We start from the raw sequence: 20,864 nt of genomic DNA on the forward strand, positions 1-20,864 counted from the left end.
ATAATATTTTTCAGTCTGAACTGATATTTGATCGGTTGTTTTGTCTAATCAGCCCTCCCCCGAGCCCATCGGGCACCGTGACGGTGACGTCAGGCCACGCCCAGTACCAGTCTGTGCCAGTCTACGAAATGAAGTTCCCTGACCTCTGCGTGTACTGAACCACGACCTTTCACCTTAACTGTATCACACAGACTCAACCTTGACATGTGACCGCTGACCTTAATCACACTTTGTTTGGTCCTATGACCTCAAACTCACCTGAGCCACTCATCTTCATTAGACACCTTTCAATATGAACGTCGCTTACATTCATGTCCAGCAGAAAGACTGGACGAGCAGTTCATGCCTCCATTCTGCACCAGCCAGCACGCAGAGCTTTACAACCAGCTGTCCAATCATACACCAGCTCTATAGAATCATGTGAATCATATATGTGTGGTTTTCAGTTTGATTCTTGCACTAAACGGCAGCTCCAAGAATCAAACAGAGTCTTTTAAACACTTGATTCTTCAGCCTTTTAATCTATTGCTTCATAGGAGTCATTTAGAAATGACTGGCTCTGGATTTATTAAGGGAACTTAATTGCTAGCATTAGCTTAAGTGCTAGTTTATGTTCATTAACTCTCATTTCTAAGCCATCATCAGCAGAGAAATTTGAACATAGAATAGATTTCGTCTTGCTTAAATCTCTCCTATATAAATGATTATAGTGTATAGTATTGCAGAGTATAGTATAGCCTATTTTTGACAAATACACATACTTTTAGATGAAATGATTGCTGATAGATGCAGAGTGTTATTTGTGTTCTGTTTGCATGGCTTAGCCAATGTTTCAGTGCAAACGTTTGTGAGTTTAGGTCTTTATTATTCTACAGTTAGCCTTTAACTTCAATGTTGTGGATGTCAACGGGGCTTTTGTTCACCCAGAGTTCTTAGTGATCACTATGCTCTCCATTTTGCCTTCACTGTATAGAGAAACCAAAACATTTGCTTTTCATCACCAAAGAGCTCCGCCCACGCACTTCCTTTATGGCCACACATGGCCGCCAATCAGAAAGTGAATCCTCAGAAAGTGAAAGGGCATGAACTAAAACCTTCTTGAATTAAAACCTCAGAACAGTTGCTAGAAAATCGGGAGCTGAAAATATATGTATTATCAGTGATAAGATGATCTGCATTCATCAACCAGACGGTTCTTTTTTTTTTTTTTTTTTTTTTTTAAGAGCCAAAAGGACGTTTAAATGTTTTTTTGCTTTTCAGGTGACTTCATTCATGTACCTTGGACAAAAAAAAAAAAAAAAGTGTGACTGTAAGATGCTGAAATACTTTTGCTGGAAATGTTTCACATCATTTGAGCTTCCTGTGGTGAGAGCTGTGATCAATTTCAGTTGATTTTAGCTGGTAGAAACATGTCTGTGCGGGACCATTTAGGACATTTTGGTTGATCCTGAGGTGCTTTTCATGGATTCTGTTGGTATGTTGTCAAATGATTGCCTTGTCTTTGTTTTCTGAATGTGTTTATGTGGATGGACCGCCAAGTGAGCAAACACAAATTGGGCGCATTTGTATGCTGATTATGGATTCTGTAATGATGATGAAATGCTGTTGCCATTTTTGGGGGTTGTGAAATGTTTCAGTGGTCCAACTATTTGTGTCCAGAGACTTGCACTGCATTGTGGGATTTGTATGCACAGAAGGTAAAGAATGAATGTATTTAAAGGTCAGACCTCACAGATAGCTTGTTCTAAATGCTCAATAGGATCGATTTCATGTCTGCTATAATTTCCATAAATTGATGGCTATAAAATGGCAGATTAACTGCCTTGATTCTGATCTGTCTTGTTGATTGAAGAAAGTCAGAAGTGTGAAAGGAAGGATTTCAATGACAAAATGTTGGTGGACTGGAAATAGTCAGTAGTTGACCTTTGGCCGTTGTGTATTTCTCTTGGTAACTTGCTGCATTTCAATAGAAGTTGCTTTGCAACAATATGCGTAAAAACTATTTAATGCTGTGATGAAATAAGAAACATTATTTCTGTGGAAATATAAAACCATAAATAATTTCTAGATTAATGCAATATTTTTTTGGTGTAATATAAAATAGGAATGTGTTGTTTGAAACATCATCTGTAATGCACCTTTAGAGATTTGTGTGTGTGTGTCTGTGTATGCGTGTCAAAGGGATACTTTTTTTTTTTACATCAGTGAAGGGAAATCTTGTTAAGGGTCTTACTGTAACTGCTAAGATAATTTTTAGTGTAATTCACTATCTGTTTTTTTTTCATCCTCAAAGGAACTTTACGGTACTTTAGCATTTATCACATGGTTTGTCTGAAACTTATCTTTAGTTCTGTTTTATCTATAATTGTAACTTTTTTTTCTGTATTTATGGGACAGAAGGGAAAAATATGTTAGGTTGATGATGATGTGTCAGTATGAACAGAAATGGTTTTGTGGTCTTCCATGTGAAGATAGTCCAGGGCATAAGCATGTGTTCATGCATCAGGCTAGATTTGAAATGTGTAATGGTATGAACCACTGCAGTGTTGCTACAGATATTAAAAAAGTTACCATAAAATCTCCAGGTGTTAATTAGCCATATCAAGGTTCGCCACATTAATGTGCAATGGGATTTTATGTACGAGATCTTAAAGTCTTAATAAATATTTTGTATTTTAATGTTTCTGTTGTTGTTTTTTTGTAAATTAACATTACTGTAATACAGTAAAGTTATAGTTGTTGGTTGACCAAACGTCAATTAAATATCAGTCTGTGCAAAAAAAAAAAAAAAGTTCCCCGACTTAGTCTTAGATTTAAGTACAGACAAAGTAGTCACTAAACTAAGACAATGATTCTTTTCAAAGTAAAATCAGATGAATTCAATACATCAGTACCATGATGTATACTTACAATTATACTTAACAAATACACTTTTAAATAATCTTTTGAATAATGTTGAATTTATTTACCATTACAGTGCTGAAAATTATACTTTTTGCATTAGACTACTGAGTAGGCTACTTACAGTAGGCTACTGAGAATTGGGGGAACATTCATAAAATATTAATGTTTCTACAAACAGGCCTCTTTCACTTTATGTAATTTCTTTTTCTTTCTTTTTTTGTAAAATATGACTTGAATATGATATTTTTCATGAGATTCACCTAGATGTTTTTTTTTTTTGTTAACTTTAAACTAAAACTTTAAAAAACATTTTTGCTATTTTAAATAAGCTAAAATAAAATATAAATATTAGATTTAAATTATGTCTTGAAAATGTATTGAAAAAGGTTTAAGCTGAAGTACAAAAAAATACTAAATTGAATAATACCAATTTCTACATAAACAAAAAATTATTTTGTTATTACATATCAGATACATCAGATAAAAAAATACTGCGAAATATAAAAAAATTCAACTGCTGGAATTTATGATCCAGCACAGCCTTTTAATAGGTCAAACACCAGCAGAAAAGGAACAGCAGATCTTTGATGATCTTGTGTGACTGCTGGATACTGAGTCAGGTCAGACTGAGCTCAACTTTTCATTAAATGTGTGCGTCATCTTTTTTGACTGATTCCTCAGTATCATCGAGAGTTCCCTGAAAATATCTAAATTATAGAACCACATCAGTCTATTGCTCCAATTCTTCTTCCTCATCTTCTTCTATTTCTTTTTCTTCCTCCTCCTCTTCTTTTTCTTTTCCTGGCTCCTCCTCTTTGATGTCCTCCTCTGGTTTGCTGTGTGTGGGGTTTATGTTGAGTGCAAGTGTGTGTGGCTGAACATGTGTGTTTGATGGTTTGTGTGTTCATTTGAGCCCAGGCTGCGGTCATTTCATTGCTCTCCTCACTGGAGTCCTGACTGGCTGATTGTGCTTAAGAATGATACTTACGGTGGCATGGTGGCTGGGGACCAGAAAACGAGGAGGTGACTGACTGACTGAAGTGTGAAACGATCGCAGACGCACTGCAGTCGATCACACGCTCTTTCCTGAACCTGCAACATATACATGATACAATCATTAACACAAAATTTACCTCCAAAGAAAATGTTCATCATTTTGTATTTTTGAATTATTTTTGTTATACATGCGCATTATGTGTGTGTGTAATGCCATACATCTGGGGTTTCCTTTGTGGCAGCTGATGCGAGCGTTGACTTTTCTGTTTCTCCTGCAGCCCAGAACACTGAGCTGCTCCAAACAGCACCCGACACAGAGACACGTCAGGGACAGTCAGGACACACCAGAGCTTCACCGAATTGAATTATCTGTGTGTGCATGTATTTATACACAGCCTGTCAACCACTTGTACACCCTTAACTTATTTTGGGTTTCTTTATAATCTTAATAACCATTTGATTGCTTAAATGCTCGAAAATAAATGATTGGTTTCTTTAATATCCTGGATTTTATTTTTTATGAATACTACATAAAGATAGATTGAAAGGTTGGGGCTGGTTTTTATAAATAAAACCAAAACTGCATTTATTTGATCAAGTATTGTTAAACGTATTACAGTTTAAAATAGGTATTTTGTGTTTAAATATAATTTAAAAATCACATTTATGCAAAGCTGAATTTGCAGCATCATAACTCCAGTCTTCAATGTCACTTGATCGTTCAGAAATCAAGTATTTATATAAAGTATTTATTTAAAATATAAATATTTTGAAACTGTATAAATGTCTTTACAGTCACCTTTGATCAACTTAATGCATCCTTGCTATATAAAAGTATTCATTAAAAAAATAAATAAAAAATCTTACTGACCCCAAACTTTTGATAACAGCTTATCCTAACTGAAGCTAGTGAAGATGTGTGTGTTAGTGTGTTTTGACCGTCCAGTTGGTCCACTGGGTTTCCTGTCCCCTGCTGTCCACAGTAGCAGCCGTAGTGTTGATACTCATGTGGACATCGTCCGGTCAGACAGTACAGCATTTCTCCCAGAGCAGACATGTCCCTCAACACCTGTCCAGATGCACTGTACTGGAGGAAATAAGTGCTGCATTCTACAAACACACTCACACACACAAATTAATGCAACCGCACGTCTTTGATTATGGCATCTCTCATCATTTCAGTCTATTTGCTACTTATCCAATATAGATTATCCAATATGATTTCAGCTCCACTAAAGCTTTCATTTGTCTTTTTAAATATCATGTAAATAGTTTAGTCTGACTGAAATTGTAGCAGCCAGTTTTGTTAAGTCAGACTAACAGACCAACGTTATGCAATTGTAGCTTGGCTTTGTGCAGAATGAATACAAGGTAATCGGACTACAACTGGCTTCAGCTTTGTGCAGATGTGCTGAAAAACAGAGGTGACATGTATTTAAGATAAAAATAAATAAATAATTCCACTCAGATTGTAGGCTATATAGTCTATGTATGTATGTTTTTGTCCATTTCTCTGTATATTTCTCACCTTCAGAGTCACTTTGCTGCTGCTGCAGGTCTGACAGTCCAGCAGCCTCCAATAAAGACCAGGCAAAGAGCAGCGCCTCCCTCTCCGGAACCGGTGAGACCCTGGGAAACACACACACACACTGATTTCTCCTGAGTACAGACACGTATGTGCAAAATAGTTTGGAGAATAGCTTAACATAATTTACCCAAGCAGGACATGTTCTTGGATGAACATCCTGTTACAACATTACCATACCGATCAACCAATTAGATTTTAGGAGCAAGGTTATCATAAACCAATCATTTTCCTCTGATTTCACTAGTAGGTTATGAACAAGTTTTGACCCTTTTCACATATCCAGGGTTCTTGAACTTGAAGCATTCATAATAAATGGATAAACTAGTAGTGAAAAGAAACCACAACAATATATATACAATAGCAAAAGAAAAAATCCACAATAGCACATGTATGACTTCCCAAAAGAGGAAAAAAATACAGATAGACTGATTACGTTGGTCAAAAGAGAGCACAATGTCAAATTTTCTGTGAAAATCGTTGTATTAGAAACACTTATCAGTTCTCAGTAATTTAATACTAAGGTTAGAAAACCGTAGTATGATGTAATTAAAAATTGGAAATAGTATGTGAAAAGAGTCAGTTTACATGATACAAGGATGTTGATCCAGAAATATGTCCTGTTTGGCTAGATCATATTGTTTTTTAAAGTTAATAATAAAAAAAAAGTTGCTGAAGTGGATTGTCACAGTTACCGATTTTCTCCAATTCCTGTGAGCTGTCAGATGACCGTGAGTGATCCAGGACGGGACGTGGAGGCTTCTGAGGATGGGGTGCAGTTTCGACAGCAGCTTGGCCTGATGTTGTGGTCCATGTGTTGATGGGTTTGAGAGGAACCGCAGATGTGGTCTTGTGGTTCTTAGTTGGTTGTGCAGCTGTGTGAGCTGTTGCTCTTGGTGATCCGCTGTGAACGGCAGGTTTAAGGAACAGCGCTGGAATGATCCACATGGATGGACTGGCCTCTCTGATGCTGGATGGGGTCACGGTGGTTTGAGTTCTCTCTGATTCACCTCCGATTCTCAGATGGTTTTGTGTTGGCTTAAGTTTGAGTTTTTCGGTTGGTTGTGCTAAAGCTGCCAGGATGTTCTGCACTGCTTTCCTTACTCTTGTTTGGGTGTTTACTATTAAATCACTCTCTGTGTCAGTCTCTTTATCTTCCTCACTCTTTTTCTCTGTCTTCAAACAAAATCTTTATGTCCTAACTTCCTTTCATAAACGGATGTTGCACAAAAGTGGATGCAGCTACTGTGTTTTTATTGGTAGCTGTTGGTGGGGTTGTTTGGTGATGTGAATTTTGAATGGTTGTTATTTTAGTTTGTGTGGTCATCAGAACTATATACAGTAAGGGCTTTGATTGGGTTGTGCTGAGTTTTCTTCTGTTTTTCTTTCACTCTCTATCATTTCCTGCTCGTCTTCTCTCTCCTCTGGTGACTCATCACTCTTTTCCTCTGTTGTGATGTGTAAAGGTGGGCTGACATATGGCTTAGCGATACCACTTGGGTAATTAGTTGTAGTATGTGCACCAGAAGTGTGTGTGTGTGTCTGGTTTTGTCACTTGCAGCTGACTGAAGTGTGTCTCCATCACTCTCATCCTGGTCCTCCTCAGATGAATAATGTTCAGATTGTGTGTGAGTTGTTGGTGTTGTGTGGGGTGTATAGTTAGGACTAAGTGTGTTTAAACGTGTGTTTGTGTCTGGTAACTCTGTGACAGTCTGAGATTCCGTTGTTGTGGTTAGCGCTGTGCTAACAGTCAGCTTGTCTGTCATAAAAAGCAAAATATTACATTCGGAAAACATGCCGAATGTTTTAATTACTATTATGTGTGCATTTGTATGCACTTTAATATAAATAAATAAATAAATAAAGGCCTATATATATATATATATATATATATATATATATATATATATATATATATATATACATATATATATATATATATATATATATATATATATACCAACTGCATAGGGACTAACAGATAGAACGAGGGGTCAGAGCACGCGATGAGTATGTGTGTGTGGACTCTACTTTGAAGTTAATAAATCCACTTAAAATCTTTCTACCCCCTCCTGAGTCTAATTTCATTCGCTTCAGCGCGCGCTCTCACTCACCGGTCGAGTGTGTCTGCAGGCTGTATGTGCGCGCGCGTGCCGTGTGTTTTCGGTGCTACAGTAGCGTCCGTGATTCTCAAAATCCGCGGGACAGAGTCCGGTGTTGGTCTCACACCGCCGACTGACCGCGAACTCCAGCACTGAGCGCAGGTCATCAAACACAGCATAGGTGAACCGCACACCCACACAATCTGTATGCAACGTAACAACAACATACACCTATTTAACGAAAACGATTGTGTATATGGTTTAATAAATGTTATAGAAATAATATAGTTAAAGTTAACGTATACCGTATTTTAATATTGATCATTTGTTTGATTATGTTAATGAAACTCACCAATCAATAGCTCGTCAGAACTGAGGTCACTTGTTTCTGGGCAGAAAACATCTCGGTTACGTATGTAACCTTGGTTCCCTGAATAGGGAACGAGATGCTGCGGTGACGTCACCACGTATGGGAACACCTCTGGTGTGACGAATGTCTGAAGCCCTATACCATCCCGCCAATCCTATTGGCCAAATGGCGCATAGCACCACCCTGCGCATGCGCGCGCATGATATACCTGGGTGCAGCGCGCCATTTCGCTCAGATTTCATGACTGAAGATGAAGAGTTATCAAGGTACGGAACGGCCAGAACCGCAGCATCTCGTTCCCTATTCAGGGAACCAAGGTTACATACGTAACCGAGATGTTCCCTATCATAGGTCACTTCGATGCTGCGGTGACGTCACCACGTATGGGAACGATATACCAAAACGCCTGACGTACCTGATAACTGAGATCCGAGGAAGCAACTGCTCAAGCGGAGAGAACCCGGGAGCCAGGGGCCATCCTCACATCCAGACTGTAGGATTTGATAAAAGTGCTCGGTGAGGACCATCCTGCCGCAGCACAGATATCATCCATAGAAGAGCCACTGAGAAAAGCTTGAGAAGAAGCTACAGCTCGAGTGGAATGAGCCTTAACCCCTAAGGGTGAAGCGAGTCCGCGCGCCTCATAGGCCAAAGAAATCGCCTCCACCAGCCAATGGGACATGCGCTGTTTTGTAACTGCATGGCCCTTACTTTTATGTCCAAAGCAGACAAACAGCTGGTCAGAACCACGCCAAGGAGCTGTGCGATCCACATAAGTCTTTAAAGCTCTCACAGGGCAAAGACTTAGATCTCCTGACCCGGCCTCGGCAGGCGAAAAAGCTTCCAGAACCACTTGCTGAAAGCGAAAAGGGTTAGATGCGACCTTAGGAACATAGTTAGGCCTGGGCCGCAGCAGCACCTTCACAGAGCCTGGTGCAAATTCCATGCATGAGGGTGAAACAGAAAGGGCCTGTAAATCCCCAACTCTCTTGAGGGAGGATAAAGCCATGAGAAGAAGTGTCTTCAATGTCAGGATTTTATCCGATACGGTCTCCAAGGGCTCAAACGGATGCCCTGATAAACCTAACAACACAATGGATAAATCCCATGAAGGAACTCGCACAGGGCGGAAAGGCCTCAGCCGTCGCGCACCCTGTATGAAACGAGAAACTAATGGATGACGCCCCACAGAGGCACCGCCTATGCATTCGTGGTAAGCTGAAATGGCTGCCACGTAAACCTTTAAAGTGGCTGGTGTAACGCCATCCGAGAAACGCTCCTGGAGGAACTCCAGCACTGAAGCCACTGGGCAGTAAACTGGATCCACATTATGATTACCACACCAGGCTGTAAACAGTCTCCACTTGAAAGCATATAAGCGTCTCGTAGAAGCTGCTCTAGAACTCAATATAGTCTCAGTAGTTTCAGCAGAAAGACCGGGACATACTAACGCACTCCGCTCAGTGGCCACGCCCACAGTTTCCACAGATCTGGCCTCGGGTGCCAAATCAGCCCCTGTGCTTGTGATAATAAATCCTGTCTGATGGGAATCTCCCACGGAGAGCCCGCTAGCAGACTGATCAGATCCGCAAACCACGGCTGCGTGTGCCATCGCGGAGCCACCAGCAGCAGCTGTTCCACTCTGTCCCGGCGTAATCTGCATAATACCGCTGGGATCAAACGAATCGGAGGAAAAGCATACAGACTGGTCCTGGGCCAGCTGTGAGCTAACGCATCCACGCCCAGGGGCGATGGGGAGCGTAGGGAGAACCATAGCGGGCAATGCGTAGTCATGCTCGATGCGAATAAATCCACTTTCGCTTTGCCGAATATCCGCCATAAAAGATCCACCGTCTGGGGGTGTAATCGCCATTCTCCCTGTTCCAGAGCCTGTCTGGATAACAGATCCGCTCCGAAATTCAATCGCCCGGGGACATGAATGGCCCGGATCGAGAGAAACTTGTCCCGAGACCACAGAAGAACACGCCTCGCCAGCCTGCACAGGGGGCGAGAGCGCAATCCTCCTTGATGGTTCAGATAAGACACAACCGCTGTGTTGTCTGATCTGAGTAGCACATGACGGCCGATCAGCAGATCCGAGAAATACTGGAGAGCCAGAAAAACTGCCAGTAATTCCAGTCTGTTTATATGCCAGCCGCGCTGAGCCGCTGTCCACACTCCGTGGGCTGGTCGCCCTCGACACACAGCTCCCCAACCAGTCAAAGACGCGTCCGTCGTGACAGTCTCTCGGAAAGCATAAATTCCCAATCGAACTCCTGACAGGAGAAATTCGGTTGACATCCAAATTTTCAGCGACATCACACACCGCCGTGTCACCGAAATCGTGCGATGCGGGAGACAACGGGGTGAAATATTCCGCCTTTTCGTCCACCACTGAAAAGGGCGCATTTGAAGCAATCCCAGACGAATCACGGGGGATGCTGCTGCCATTAGACCCAAGAGCCTGAGGCACAATCTCACCGTCACCGTGCGACCCGCTTTGAAGTGCCGCACGCATGACGCAATCGACTGAGCGCGCGGGAGAGAAAGCTTCGCTGTCATCGCGCGAGAGTCCAGATCTATTCCAAGAAAAGTTATCCGTTGAGAGGGAGTTAAAACACTCTTCTTGAAATTTGTTCGTAAGCCCAGGCTGTTTAAATGATTCAGCACAAGATCTCGGTGAGAGTGTGCTTGAGTCCGCGATTGCGCTATCACCAGCCAATCGTCCAAATAGTTCAACACACGAACGCCCTGGAGCCGCAACGGGGCCAGAGCTGCGTCCATGCACTTTGAGAACGTACGGGGCGCTAAAGCCAAGCCAAAGGGAAGAACGCGGTACTGATACGCTTTGCCCTCTAAAGCGAATCTGAGGAACTTCCTGTGTCTCTTGACGATCTGAATATGGAAATACGCATCCTTCAGATCGATCGTAATAAACCAATCGCTTGGTCGGATCTGAGACAGAATATTTTTCACCGTCAACATCTTGAATTTGCTCGGTCTGAGTGCAAGATTCAGACGGCGTAAATCCAGAATGGGTCGTAACCCGCCGTCTTTTTTCGGTACCACGAAATAACGGCTGTAAAAACCTGTCTCCATCTGAGAGGGGTGTACTTCTTCTATAGCCCCTTTGCTCAGCAGAGCTGACATTTCTTGTCGCAGCACCGCCATTTCCGTAGACTTCACCGTAGTGGGAAGAATTCCGCGGAAAGGAGGCGGGCCTTTCCGAAACTGAATGGTGTATCCGTGACAAACCGTGCGTAACACCCATTGAGGAATGCCGGGCAAGCGTTCCCACGCGGCCCGAAACAATATTAACGGTTTCAAAGCTTCCGCTCCCAGCAACGCCGTCATACGCGTTAAAACGACCGGACACGAAAAACCCGTGGTGTTCGTGCACCGGGGAAGCGTATGCGCCGGAGTCGTTGCGTTCCGTTGAGTATAATCCTGAAACGTGTCCACGGCAGGAATTAGGCCAACAGATGGAACATCGGGCTCTGCCGCTAGCGAAAAAGCGGCGGCTGTGTGAGCCGTCATAAACGGGCCGTTTGTGTAGGGTCCTTGAGTCGTCCCTCGAACTCCGAAAGCAGGATTGCGCAGAGTGTCTGAGGGAGCGTCTGTCATTACAGCTCGATCCAATGTTGCTCGAGGCGCTGTTAGCGGCGAGACAATCAATGTTTGAGCATGGGGACTGCAATGAGAGTGTGGGATGCGCGAAAGCGGTCCGACAGCGCTCTCTAGCGGAGGGCACAGTCCCTGGCAAGCAGCAAAAGGATCAGGAGCTGCTATTCGGCACCCGAGAACGAGAGGCTTTAGCCGTCGAGGTCAGGTCCAAACGCTTACGTTGACGCTGGTGCGCCGGAGGAAAAACCCTAGGGCCCCAGTCCTTACGAGGAGGCGCCATGGGTGTAGGTTCCTCTCGAGAGGCTGCTCGCTGGCGGTGAGAGGAGGTTGAGCGAGAACGCGCGGGCGCTTGCCGGCGTTCGACCTCCCTGGGTCTGCGGGGAATCAGCTGGCGGAAAGCGGCTGATTGCTGTTTCGCTGCCCTGAACTTCTCCACTACTGACGTGACAGCCTCACCGAACAATCCATCCCTGGAGACAGGGGCATCCATAAGGAAAGATTTATCCTTCTCCTTTATATCGGTGAGATTAAGCCAGAGGTGGCGCTCAACCGAAATCAAACCGGCCATAGTACGGCCCACTGCACGAGCGGTATGTTTGGTAGCGCGTAGCGCCAAATCCGTAGCTCTACGCAGTTCTTTAACTGCCTCCGGTGTGATGCCCTCACCTTCATCCAATTCCTTTAATAACTCCGCCTGGTAGGCCTGAAGGACCGCCATAGAGTGGAGCGACGCAGCCGCCTGACCAGCCGCCATGTAGGATTTACCCACCAAACTAGACGTGACTCGACACGCCTTCGAAGGAAGAAGGGGGCGAGACTTCCAAGCCGCGGCCGAACTAGGCGCAAGGTGTTCGGCGAGAGTCTCTTCCACCGGGGGCATCATAGTATAGCCATGGTTCGCCATATCAGAAACGGTGGCGAAATCCGCGGCCGCGGCGTTAGTAATCCGCGCCGAAAATGGCTGTTTCCAGGACCTCGAAACCTCCTGGTGGAGGTCCGGGAAAAAAGGCAAAGGCCTTCGGGGCTGTGTAGGTGTCCGACTGGTTAAAAAACGGTCGTCCAGCTTGGAAGAAGGTTGGGCCTCGGCCTTGTCAACCTCCCAGTCTAGCCCCAATTTACCCACCGCACGAGAAACCACATCCAACAGCTCACTGTAGGAGGGGGAAACACGCCTCTCCTGTCCGCTAGGAGGAAGAGGGCTAGTGTCGGTCGCGAAGTCCTCAGACCCCGAGGCCGCGGTGGATAAAACATCGTCGTCATAGCGTCCACAACCGAAGGAGATGGCGGTGCATGCCTCCGGTGTGGGAAGTAAATCCTCATTAGAGAAGACGACGGGCTCAGTATAAGTTTTATTCTGCAGCAGGGTAGGGGAGAGCGAGCGATGTGGAGAATATTCCAGCGCTGCGCTGTCCACAAAATCCATGTCGCACGTGTCACCCCAGGCCCTCGCCTCGTGCGGTGCCTCGGCAGTCGCAGAGGTGACCTGACGGGGGTTAGACTCGAGGGCGACATTAGAGAAAACTTCCACCCTGGAGCGCAGTACTCTGAGCCGCAGGCCATCACAATGGGGACAGGAAGAAAGGCCGCTAAGCGCCGCCTGTGCGTGATGTAAACCAAGACATACTACGCACCTGTCATGAGTGTCCCCCGCCGTGATGTACCTGGTACATGGCTCCTTACATTTTCGAAAGCTCATCGCGTCCGCGAAGAGGAGTTAACACTGCTCGAAGAGATCGCTGGAGAACGCGAGACGATAGGGCACAGATGATTCGCTATTCCTGAAGGAATGAAATCTGAGCGAAATGGCGCGCTGCACCCAGGTATATCATGCGCGCGCATGCGCAGGGTGGTGCTATGCGCCATTTGGCCAATAGGATTGGCGGGATGGTATAGGGCTTCAGACATTCGTCACACCAGAGGTGTTCCCATACGTGGTGACGTCACCGCAGCATCGAAGTGACCTATGATAGGGAACGGCAGTAGCTACCATGAACTGCAGACAGAATTTGTCGTAAATTAATTTGTTTAACATAGGTAATGATAACATTCATCATAGCATTTGAATAAACTGAATAATACAATAGTAGTTTAATATTATATAAACAGAAATATAAGAATGTTTTCTCAAATAAGATTAGAAGAATATCTAGCTCATAAAGCATATTTTAAACGGCCAATAAAAACTTTTCTTAGTCACACTATTTTTGTGAAAAATCAGAAACATAAAATCTGTTTCACTACAAATTAACCTAAATAGTTTTTATTTTTTTTAATCAAGCAAGAAACCTAAAAATAACGCCCCAAAACATATATACATACATACATACATGGTTGATGAACTTAGGTAAAATTGTTGCTACAGTTTCATATTGAAAGTGTAAAAGTATTTTTGTGCATAAATATTAAATCTTAAAATAACTGTAAAATATATTCAAATAGAAAAATATAAAGATTTTGATTTTAGATTTGGGTATCGTTCACTAATAATTTCTTGGGGTGGTCTCAGAAAAATGCACATAGAAAATGTTATCCAAAATTCATGAAAAAATACAGAAAAACATTAATGGCAAATATTATAAAAAATGTAAATAGCTGTTTTCTACTTGAATATATTTTAAGATGTATGTAAAATAATTCTACAAATTATTATAATACAAACTAAATGCAATTTAATTGGATTGTATTCCTGTAATCCAAAGCTGAATTTTCAGCAGCCATATACTCCAGTCTTCAGTGTCACATGAAGATCCTTCAGAAATCATTCTAATATGCTGGGAAAAAAAAGGTTGTAGGAACTAATAATAATTATGTAAATGTCTATTTCAAAGTGATAAAATCACTTTTACCTGTTCCTTTGCTCCTGACAGACAAGTGTTTGCATATTCTCACCTTTCTGCAGGGTGAAGAGGAGAAAAACATACAGTAGCCTCATCTTTATACTGTAATAAATGATTCCAGTATTCATCAAGTATTGCTAGGTTCAGTCAGTGAATGGGGCAAAGCCGAACCAAGAGCTTCAGCAATCAGACACACATACATCCAAACTTTGCACTTCACAATCTCTTCTAATGCAGGTGTGTGTAAGAGATGAGAAAACAATCCCAAAATCAACAAAGGCCTATTTAGGACACTCTAAAAAGTCAAAGGGCAAAATGCAGAGCGGTTGGCATAGTAACTAGGCTGCTGGAAGTACACAATCATTATGTTTGTGTCAGGTCATGCATAAGATGAAGTAGGATCTCTCTTACACACACACACACACACACACACACACACACACACACACACACATGCACACACCTGCTATAGCTCTCTTTTCTGCAGGGCAAAGGTCCTGACCCCAACTGATAATTTACCTCCTCAAACAACTGACCACTGTATGTGTGTGTGTGGACAGGAACTCAAATAGAAAGTGGCGTTTTTTAATCATTGTTTCTGTCCCTTTTGTTATTAGTTAGCTCTAAGGAGTTTTAAATAAGCATGCTGCTAACAAGGCAATACTCTATACTCAAAAAATACACAGCACACGCAAACATTAGTTGTATTGTATTGTATTGTAACAAATGTTATTTTTATAAAAAGGATTTATTGATGAAACAATTTTCCCATCTCGTTTACCAACATGGGGGTATTTTCTTTCTTTCAGGTACTTCCTGGTTTGATTTTAGTGTGTTTGTTAGTGAAAAAAAAATAAAGCTGCAAATGAAGCTCAGTTCTCGTCTTACATCTTCACACACATTCTTGCCAGACATTTCTGCTTCAGATCAGACAGAGAGGGGTTGTGAATATAATAGTAAAGAAGTTTCTTCAACATGGCCTGGAAGATTGTCCTATTTGTGCTTTCTATGATTCATCAAAGGATGACATTTCAAAGAAAAAAAAAAGTTTGTCTTTGTAATATTTCATAAAAATGTTACGTCTTCATGGCCACTTAAGTTTCAGGTGCAGCTGGTGTTTTAGGAGGCAAGTAGTTGTTTCAGTACTCTCATTCAGGACTGACTCTATTCTTTTATGGAACGGCTACTTTACTCTACATGATTCAATCAGTTACTGATCAAGTCCTGCCCCATTTATTCTTATATGGTCCTATTAGGAACTTTCAGGATTGATTCCAAATTCTGTACATATTCCTGTAGGATTTCACCTTGGATGACTGGTGTATTGTCAGTGCTTTTCTGATTCATCAGCTCATCTCTGGCATCAGACAAATTATTTGAGGATGGTTGTGTGGTAAACAAGCAACTGTATGTGGCCTCAAATACCATAAGATTCTCAAGCCCTTGAACTAACTCTAACACAGCAGCAGACTGTGACTTATTCTCCAGTTTCATCGCTGGAGACACTACAATCAAGTGACTGTCTGCAGCCTATTTCATCTTATTTTAACTTTTCCCAGCACAACACACACACATACTTCACCATCATTAAGATTGACCTTACACATCATTAGTCTTGTAGCAAAAGTGTTTTAATGAGATCACACACACTTAATGAGTTCAGATACACATGCAGGTATCCACACACACACAGAGAGAGAAACAAATGAGATTGCAGTGATCTGTGTGTGTGTGTGTGTGTGTGTGTGAGAGAGAGAGAGAGAGAGAGAGAGAGAATGATAAAATGATAGTCATTCACTCATCAAGGAAAACAGACAGTGTCTCTTTGTTCAGACACACATTTAACCACAGCCAGCCATAGCTTTAAATAACCCAGAACAATTAACGGAAAAACAGTAAGAACGATATAAATGATAATAGTAATGACCCTTTTATGGGATATTAAAATTTCAGCCGCACTAAGAACAAGAATAAAACTTTGTTAAACTACAGTGATTGTAGAAGAAATGGTACAGGATTTTCAATAATCTCATATTTTGTCTGTTGCTGATGATGATTTTAATGGACTTTTAGTAAAGGTCTGTGATGTATATTTGTACAAACCCGATTCTCACAAAGTTGGGACACTGTATAAATTGTGAAAAAAAAAAACAGAATGCAATAATGTGGAAATTTCGAATTTCAATATTTTATTCAGAATACAACAATGTATCATTTTAAGGAAAATATAGGTTGATTTTAAATTTCATGGCATCAACATATCTCAAAAAAGTTGGGCCAAGGCCATGTTTACCACTGTGTGGCATCCCCTCTTCTTTTTATAACAGTCTGAAAACGTCTGGAGACTGAGGAGACACGTTGCTCAAGTTTAGGAATAGGAATGTTGTCCCATTCTTGTCTAATACAGGCTTAGTTGCACAACTGTCTTAGGTCTTCTTTGTCACATCTTCCTCTTTATGATGCGCCAAATGTTTTCTATGAGTGAAAGATCTGGACTGCAGGCTGGCCATTTCAGTACCCGGATCCTATGCACCCGGATATTATGCACTGTAGATGATGATAACTTCAAACTCTTTGCATTTTTCTCTGAGAAACTCCTTTCTGATATTGCTCCACTATTTTTTGCTGCAGCATTGGGGGAATTGGTGATCCTCTGCCCATCTTGACTTCTGAGAGACACTACCACTCTGAGAGGCTCTTTTTATACTCAATCATGTTGCCAATTGACCTAATAAGTTACAAATTGGTCCTCCAGCTGTTCCTTATATGTACATTTAACTTTTCCGGACTCTTATTGCTACCTGTCCCAACTTTTTTGGAATGTGTAGCTCTCACGAAATCCAAAATGAGCCAATATTTGGCATGACATTTTAAAATGTATTACTTTCGACATTTGATATGTTATTTATTTTCTATTGTGAATAAAATATAAGTTTATGAGATTTGTAAATTATTCCATTCCTTTTGTACTCACAATTTGTACAATGCCCCAACTTTTTTGGAATCGGATTTGTATATTATATGATAATATGATAATTGTATTTTATTATATGATAGAATGTTTCGATTTATTTGCTGTTAGGATTATATTTGATGATATTGTGTAACTCACTTCTGGAAAAAGTGACTCTCCTCATACGACTGGAGACCTCTGCTGTGTTTCTCTCATACCAGCGATTGCTGTCCACACAGTATCTGTAGAACAAGACTATTTTGTTCATACCATCAACAATATTGAGGATACACACATAATTACTGTCTTACTCCTTGATACTACTGACTTTATAAAACAAAACGGTGAATATTTATTTATTTATTTATTTAAAAAAGTCTGAGACCACGAATGCTGAAAACACATTTTTTTTTCTTCACTTTTCTAAAATGTAATATAAACATTTTAGTGAAAAGATGAATGTGTCCATTTTTAATGGCAGCAGCACTTGAGTTGGAAAGGAAGGAGCAAGGAAAACTTTTCTACAATGGACGTCACATGGTCCGTGTCAGAAATTTGCAGCTTAGAAATAATTTGGAAACTTAAAACTGTATCATCAATTATCAAAAATTAAAGTATTTGTTTATTAACGCACTTTGATTCTCAAGACTGTCAATATGAATTCAGACTTTTGTTTTGTAACATGCATCTAAATTATTTATGCCCATTCTGTGACTTTAAAAGATGGCATAAATAGTTGTTGAGTAGTTGTGTAGTGCTGTACCCTTGTAACACTGCTGCTCTGTGACAGAATCCTCTGCACACACACTGAGAGTAAAACTTGCACAGCTCAAACACACATGGCTGCAAGTTCACTTAAGCTAATGGTCGCCCTGTCCAAGATCAGCTCATCTTCAAGAGTGTCTTTCAGGTCCTCTTTTTCACTTCTTTGATGAAATATCTTTAGTCTCCATGGACATCCTGTCAGAAAAAAATATGTAATCACAAAAAGAATGGGGAGAAAAAAGTAGCATCTCCAGAATTTTTTTTTTTTTTTTTTTTTTTTTTTTTTTTTGAAGTATGATACAAGTTATAATGGTAACACAATACAATAAGATAGTGCATGTGAAAGGATTTCGAGTAGCACATTGCTGGATAAAGGAAAGTGTTTCCTTGCTCAATTGGTTTTATGCAACTATTGTTTAATAAAATATTTTAACCAGAATAATATGCAGAGACTACGTTAAGACATTTGTATACTGACTAAACATTAAAATAAACGCTGCAGAATGAGGCGTGGCTATGTGTGTCGCTCCGCCCCATAACAACTCTCATTGGCTACATCGTCTTTCATAACCATACATACACAACCATAAACATTGAAAACGTTGACAAAGACGTCATTATAAATAGTTTTGGACAATGTTAATAAAGTATTTGAGTTACAGTACAGACACCCTGATGTAGTAAATGTAAGCCAGATATACTAATTTCTGTTTGGAGATGATGCCACAGAACAGTACAAGCTTTTTTTTTCATTAGTTTGTTGTGCCATCTAGTGGCCATCTCTATTTTAATTTGCTGGAATAAATGTTCCCTGAAGGGGTCTTCCGCTCTGAATGAGGGCACCTGTATCAAGGTAAGCAGCTCAGATGTCTATGATTCATAGCGCACTCTCTCTCGCATATGCTGCGTCCTCTTCGTGTCGACTCAAAGAGACAGACGTAAGTGCTTTTAACCATCCCTGACCCATCCAAAACAAAACAATCCCCAGAGAAAATAATGGACTGTTGCTATAGATAGTATCGGTGGCTCCGGCCTGACTCCATTCAAACCAAATCATTGTCATGGCATCAATAACATTATCCCTGCCGCTTTATCAGAATGAAAGGTCACAAAAGGTCAGATTCCATTGTGTGTGTGTGTGTGGAGGGTCTTGCCTGGTTTTTCTGTACGAGACATTTTAGTGAGCTGCTGGATGATTGTCATTGGCAGTGAAAAAAGCGATGATGTGTGTGGTCACCATTATAGCTTTTGTCTTGGGTGTACACAGCAGCTGTGAGATCACTAATGGGTGTGGTTGTCATGGTGGTCCTCACATGGACAGTAGTTTCAGGAGCTCCTGTTGATCTAATTAGAGCTGATGATGTCATTGTAGAGGTTGGTTCTGTGGAAACGGTACAAAATCAAGCTGTTAAAGCAGTTTTTCTCTCCGAAAAGTCTTATTTTTGCCAGCTTCAGCACACCAAACTCCTTAATAGTCAAGATACCTCTGCTCCAGTGGGAATCTGCACTGGGAGTGCTGTAGGAGTTGTTAATGGCTTTAGGCCATAGTACCAGGTCACTAGTGTTTGGTAGGTCATGCCACATTACTGTAAAGGTGAGAAAGGCCTCTGATTGGTCAGTTTTGATTCACACACAATGCAGCATGTTTTATCATAGCTGAAAACAGACACTGTTAATAACAATAATATGCTCTCTGAACTCACTCACCAAAGGGCAGCAATGGAAATATCATATTACCTACAGAAAAGCAGGAGAGAAAAAAATCACTGAATCCGACCAGAACATTCATAAATATATAAAGCACTGGAGTAATGAATTTGTGTGTGTGTGTGTGTGTGTGTGTGTGTGTGTGTGTGTGTACCTCTGGGTATCTCCTCTGTGATGGTGTGATCAAACAGAGGTCTGACTGAGCCCATGTGCCACAGCTAAGACAGATCACTGTCTGAACACATGCCTCTAATTTAGTTTCAGTCTTTTTTATTTTCTTTGTTTTATTACATAAATGTGTAGTAATATATTTTGAAAAGTTAGTTAATTTAACACTTAACAAATAAAGCATGTGAGAGTGGGGATAAATGTCATTCGTACATTTATTTAGACGCAGGGTTATTCAGATCTTGTCCTGGAGGGCCAGTGCACTGCAGAGTTTAGCTCCAACCCTGATCAAACAGAGAAAAATCATTTTCAGTTTCTTATTAATTGCATGACATTTCATTGGTGGTAAAACAGTAATGCCAGTGAAATGACTGACATAATTTTTCCTTAAACCTGGAAAAATAAAACTAGGGAGTTTCTTTCAGAAAATGCAAAATACACAAAGAGATATTTCATCAAAAAATTTCAGTTATTCATCCAAAATAAATTTCACTATACATAAAAAAAATAAAAATGTAGAAATTATAAAATAATTTAAGAGCAGCAAAAAAAAGGTCACACTGTATGTAAAGTGCATGTGAGAGCTGAAACACTTGAGGAATGTGAGTGTGAACTAAACAATAAAAAAACACACACACCTGCAGAAGAGAGACAGACACTGCAGGACAGACAGATGTCTCTCACAGACTCACACACAGAACCAGCGGGGCATCATGGTCCCTGGAGAGGGCAACAGGCTGGAATAGCCCTCCAGTGTGTCACCTGAGCTCAGCTGGCAAACACAGAGGACCTGCTCTCAGCCCAACACATACACGCACAAAGAAACTCTCACAGATATAGGTTCTCCCTCTCC

At 41.3% G+C, this 20,864-nt stretch overlaps 2 protein-coding genes across 4 annotated transcripts in view; one reads left to right on the top strand and one right to left on the bottom strand.

The window, feature by feature from the left end:
* LOC127934481 (protein EFR3 homolog A) overlaps window positions 1-2,679 on the top strand; it is a 33,750-nt gene extending 31,071 nt beyond the window's left edge. For all 3 annotated transcript variants that reach the window (XM_052531933.1, XM_052531915.1, XM_052531922.1), the window contains one exon: window positions 53-2,679. In XM_052531933.1, coding sequence (XP_052387893.1) covers window positions 53-158 — 106 coding nt within the window. In that variant the 3' untranslated portion in view covers window positions 159-2,679. The remainder of the gene's footprint in view (window positions 1-52) is intronic.
* Window positions 2,680-3,131: 452 nt separating this feature from the next.
* LOC128022854 (otoconin-90-like) lies at window positions 3,132-20,052 on the bottom strand. Its single transcript, XM_052610626.1, is given in 9 exon segments — window positions 3,132-3,755; window positions 3,790-3,951; window positions 3,953-3,985; window positions 4,089-4,229; window positions 4,842-5,010; window positions 5,429-5,529; window positions 6,216-6,661; window positions 7,600-7,790; window positions 19,998-20,052. Coding segments are annotated over 9 exon segments (1,419 nt in total). The 3' UTR covers window positions 3,132-3,634.
* Window positions 20,053-20,864: the final 812 nt, after the last annotated feature.

This window comes from Carassius gibelio, chromosome A2 (genome assembly GCF_023724105.1).
Source record: "Carassius gibelio isolate Cgi1373 ecotype wild population from Czech Republic chromosome A2, carGib1.2-hapl.c, whole genome shotgun sequence".
Classification (NCBI taxonomy): domain Eukaryota; kingdom Metazoa; phylum Chordata; class Actinopteri; order Cypriniformes; family Cyprinidae; genus Carassius; species Carassius gibelio.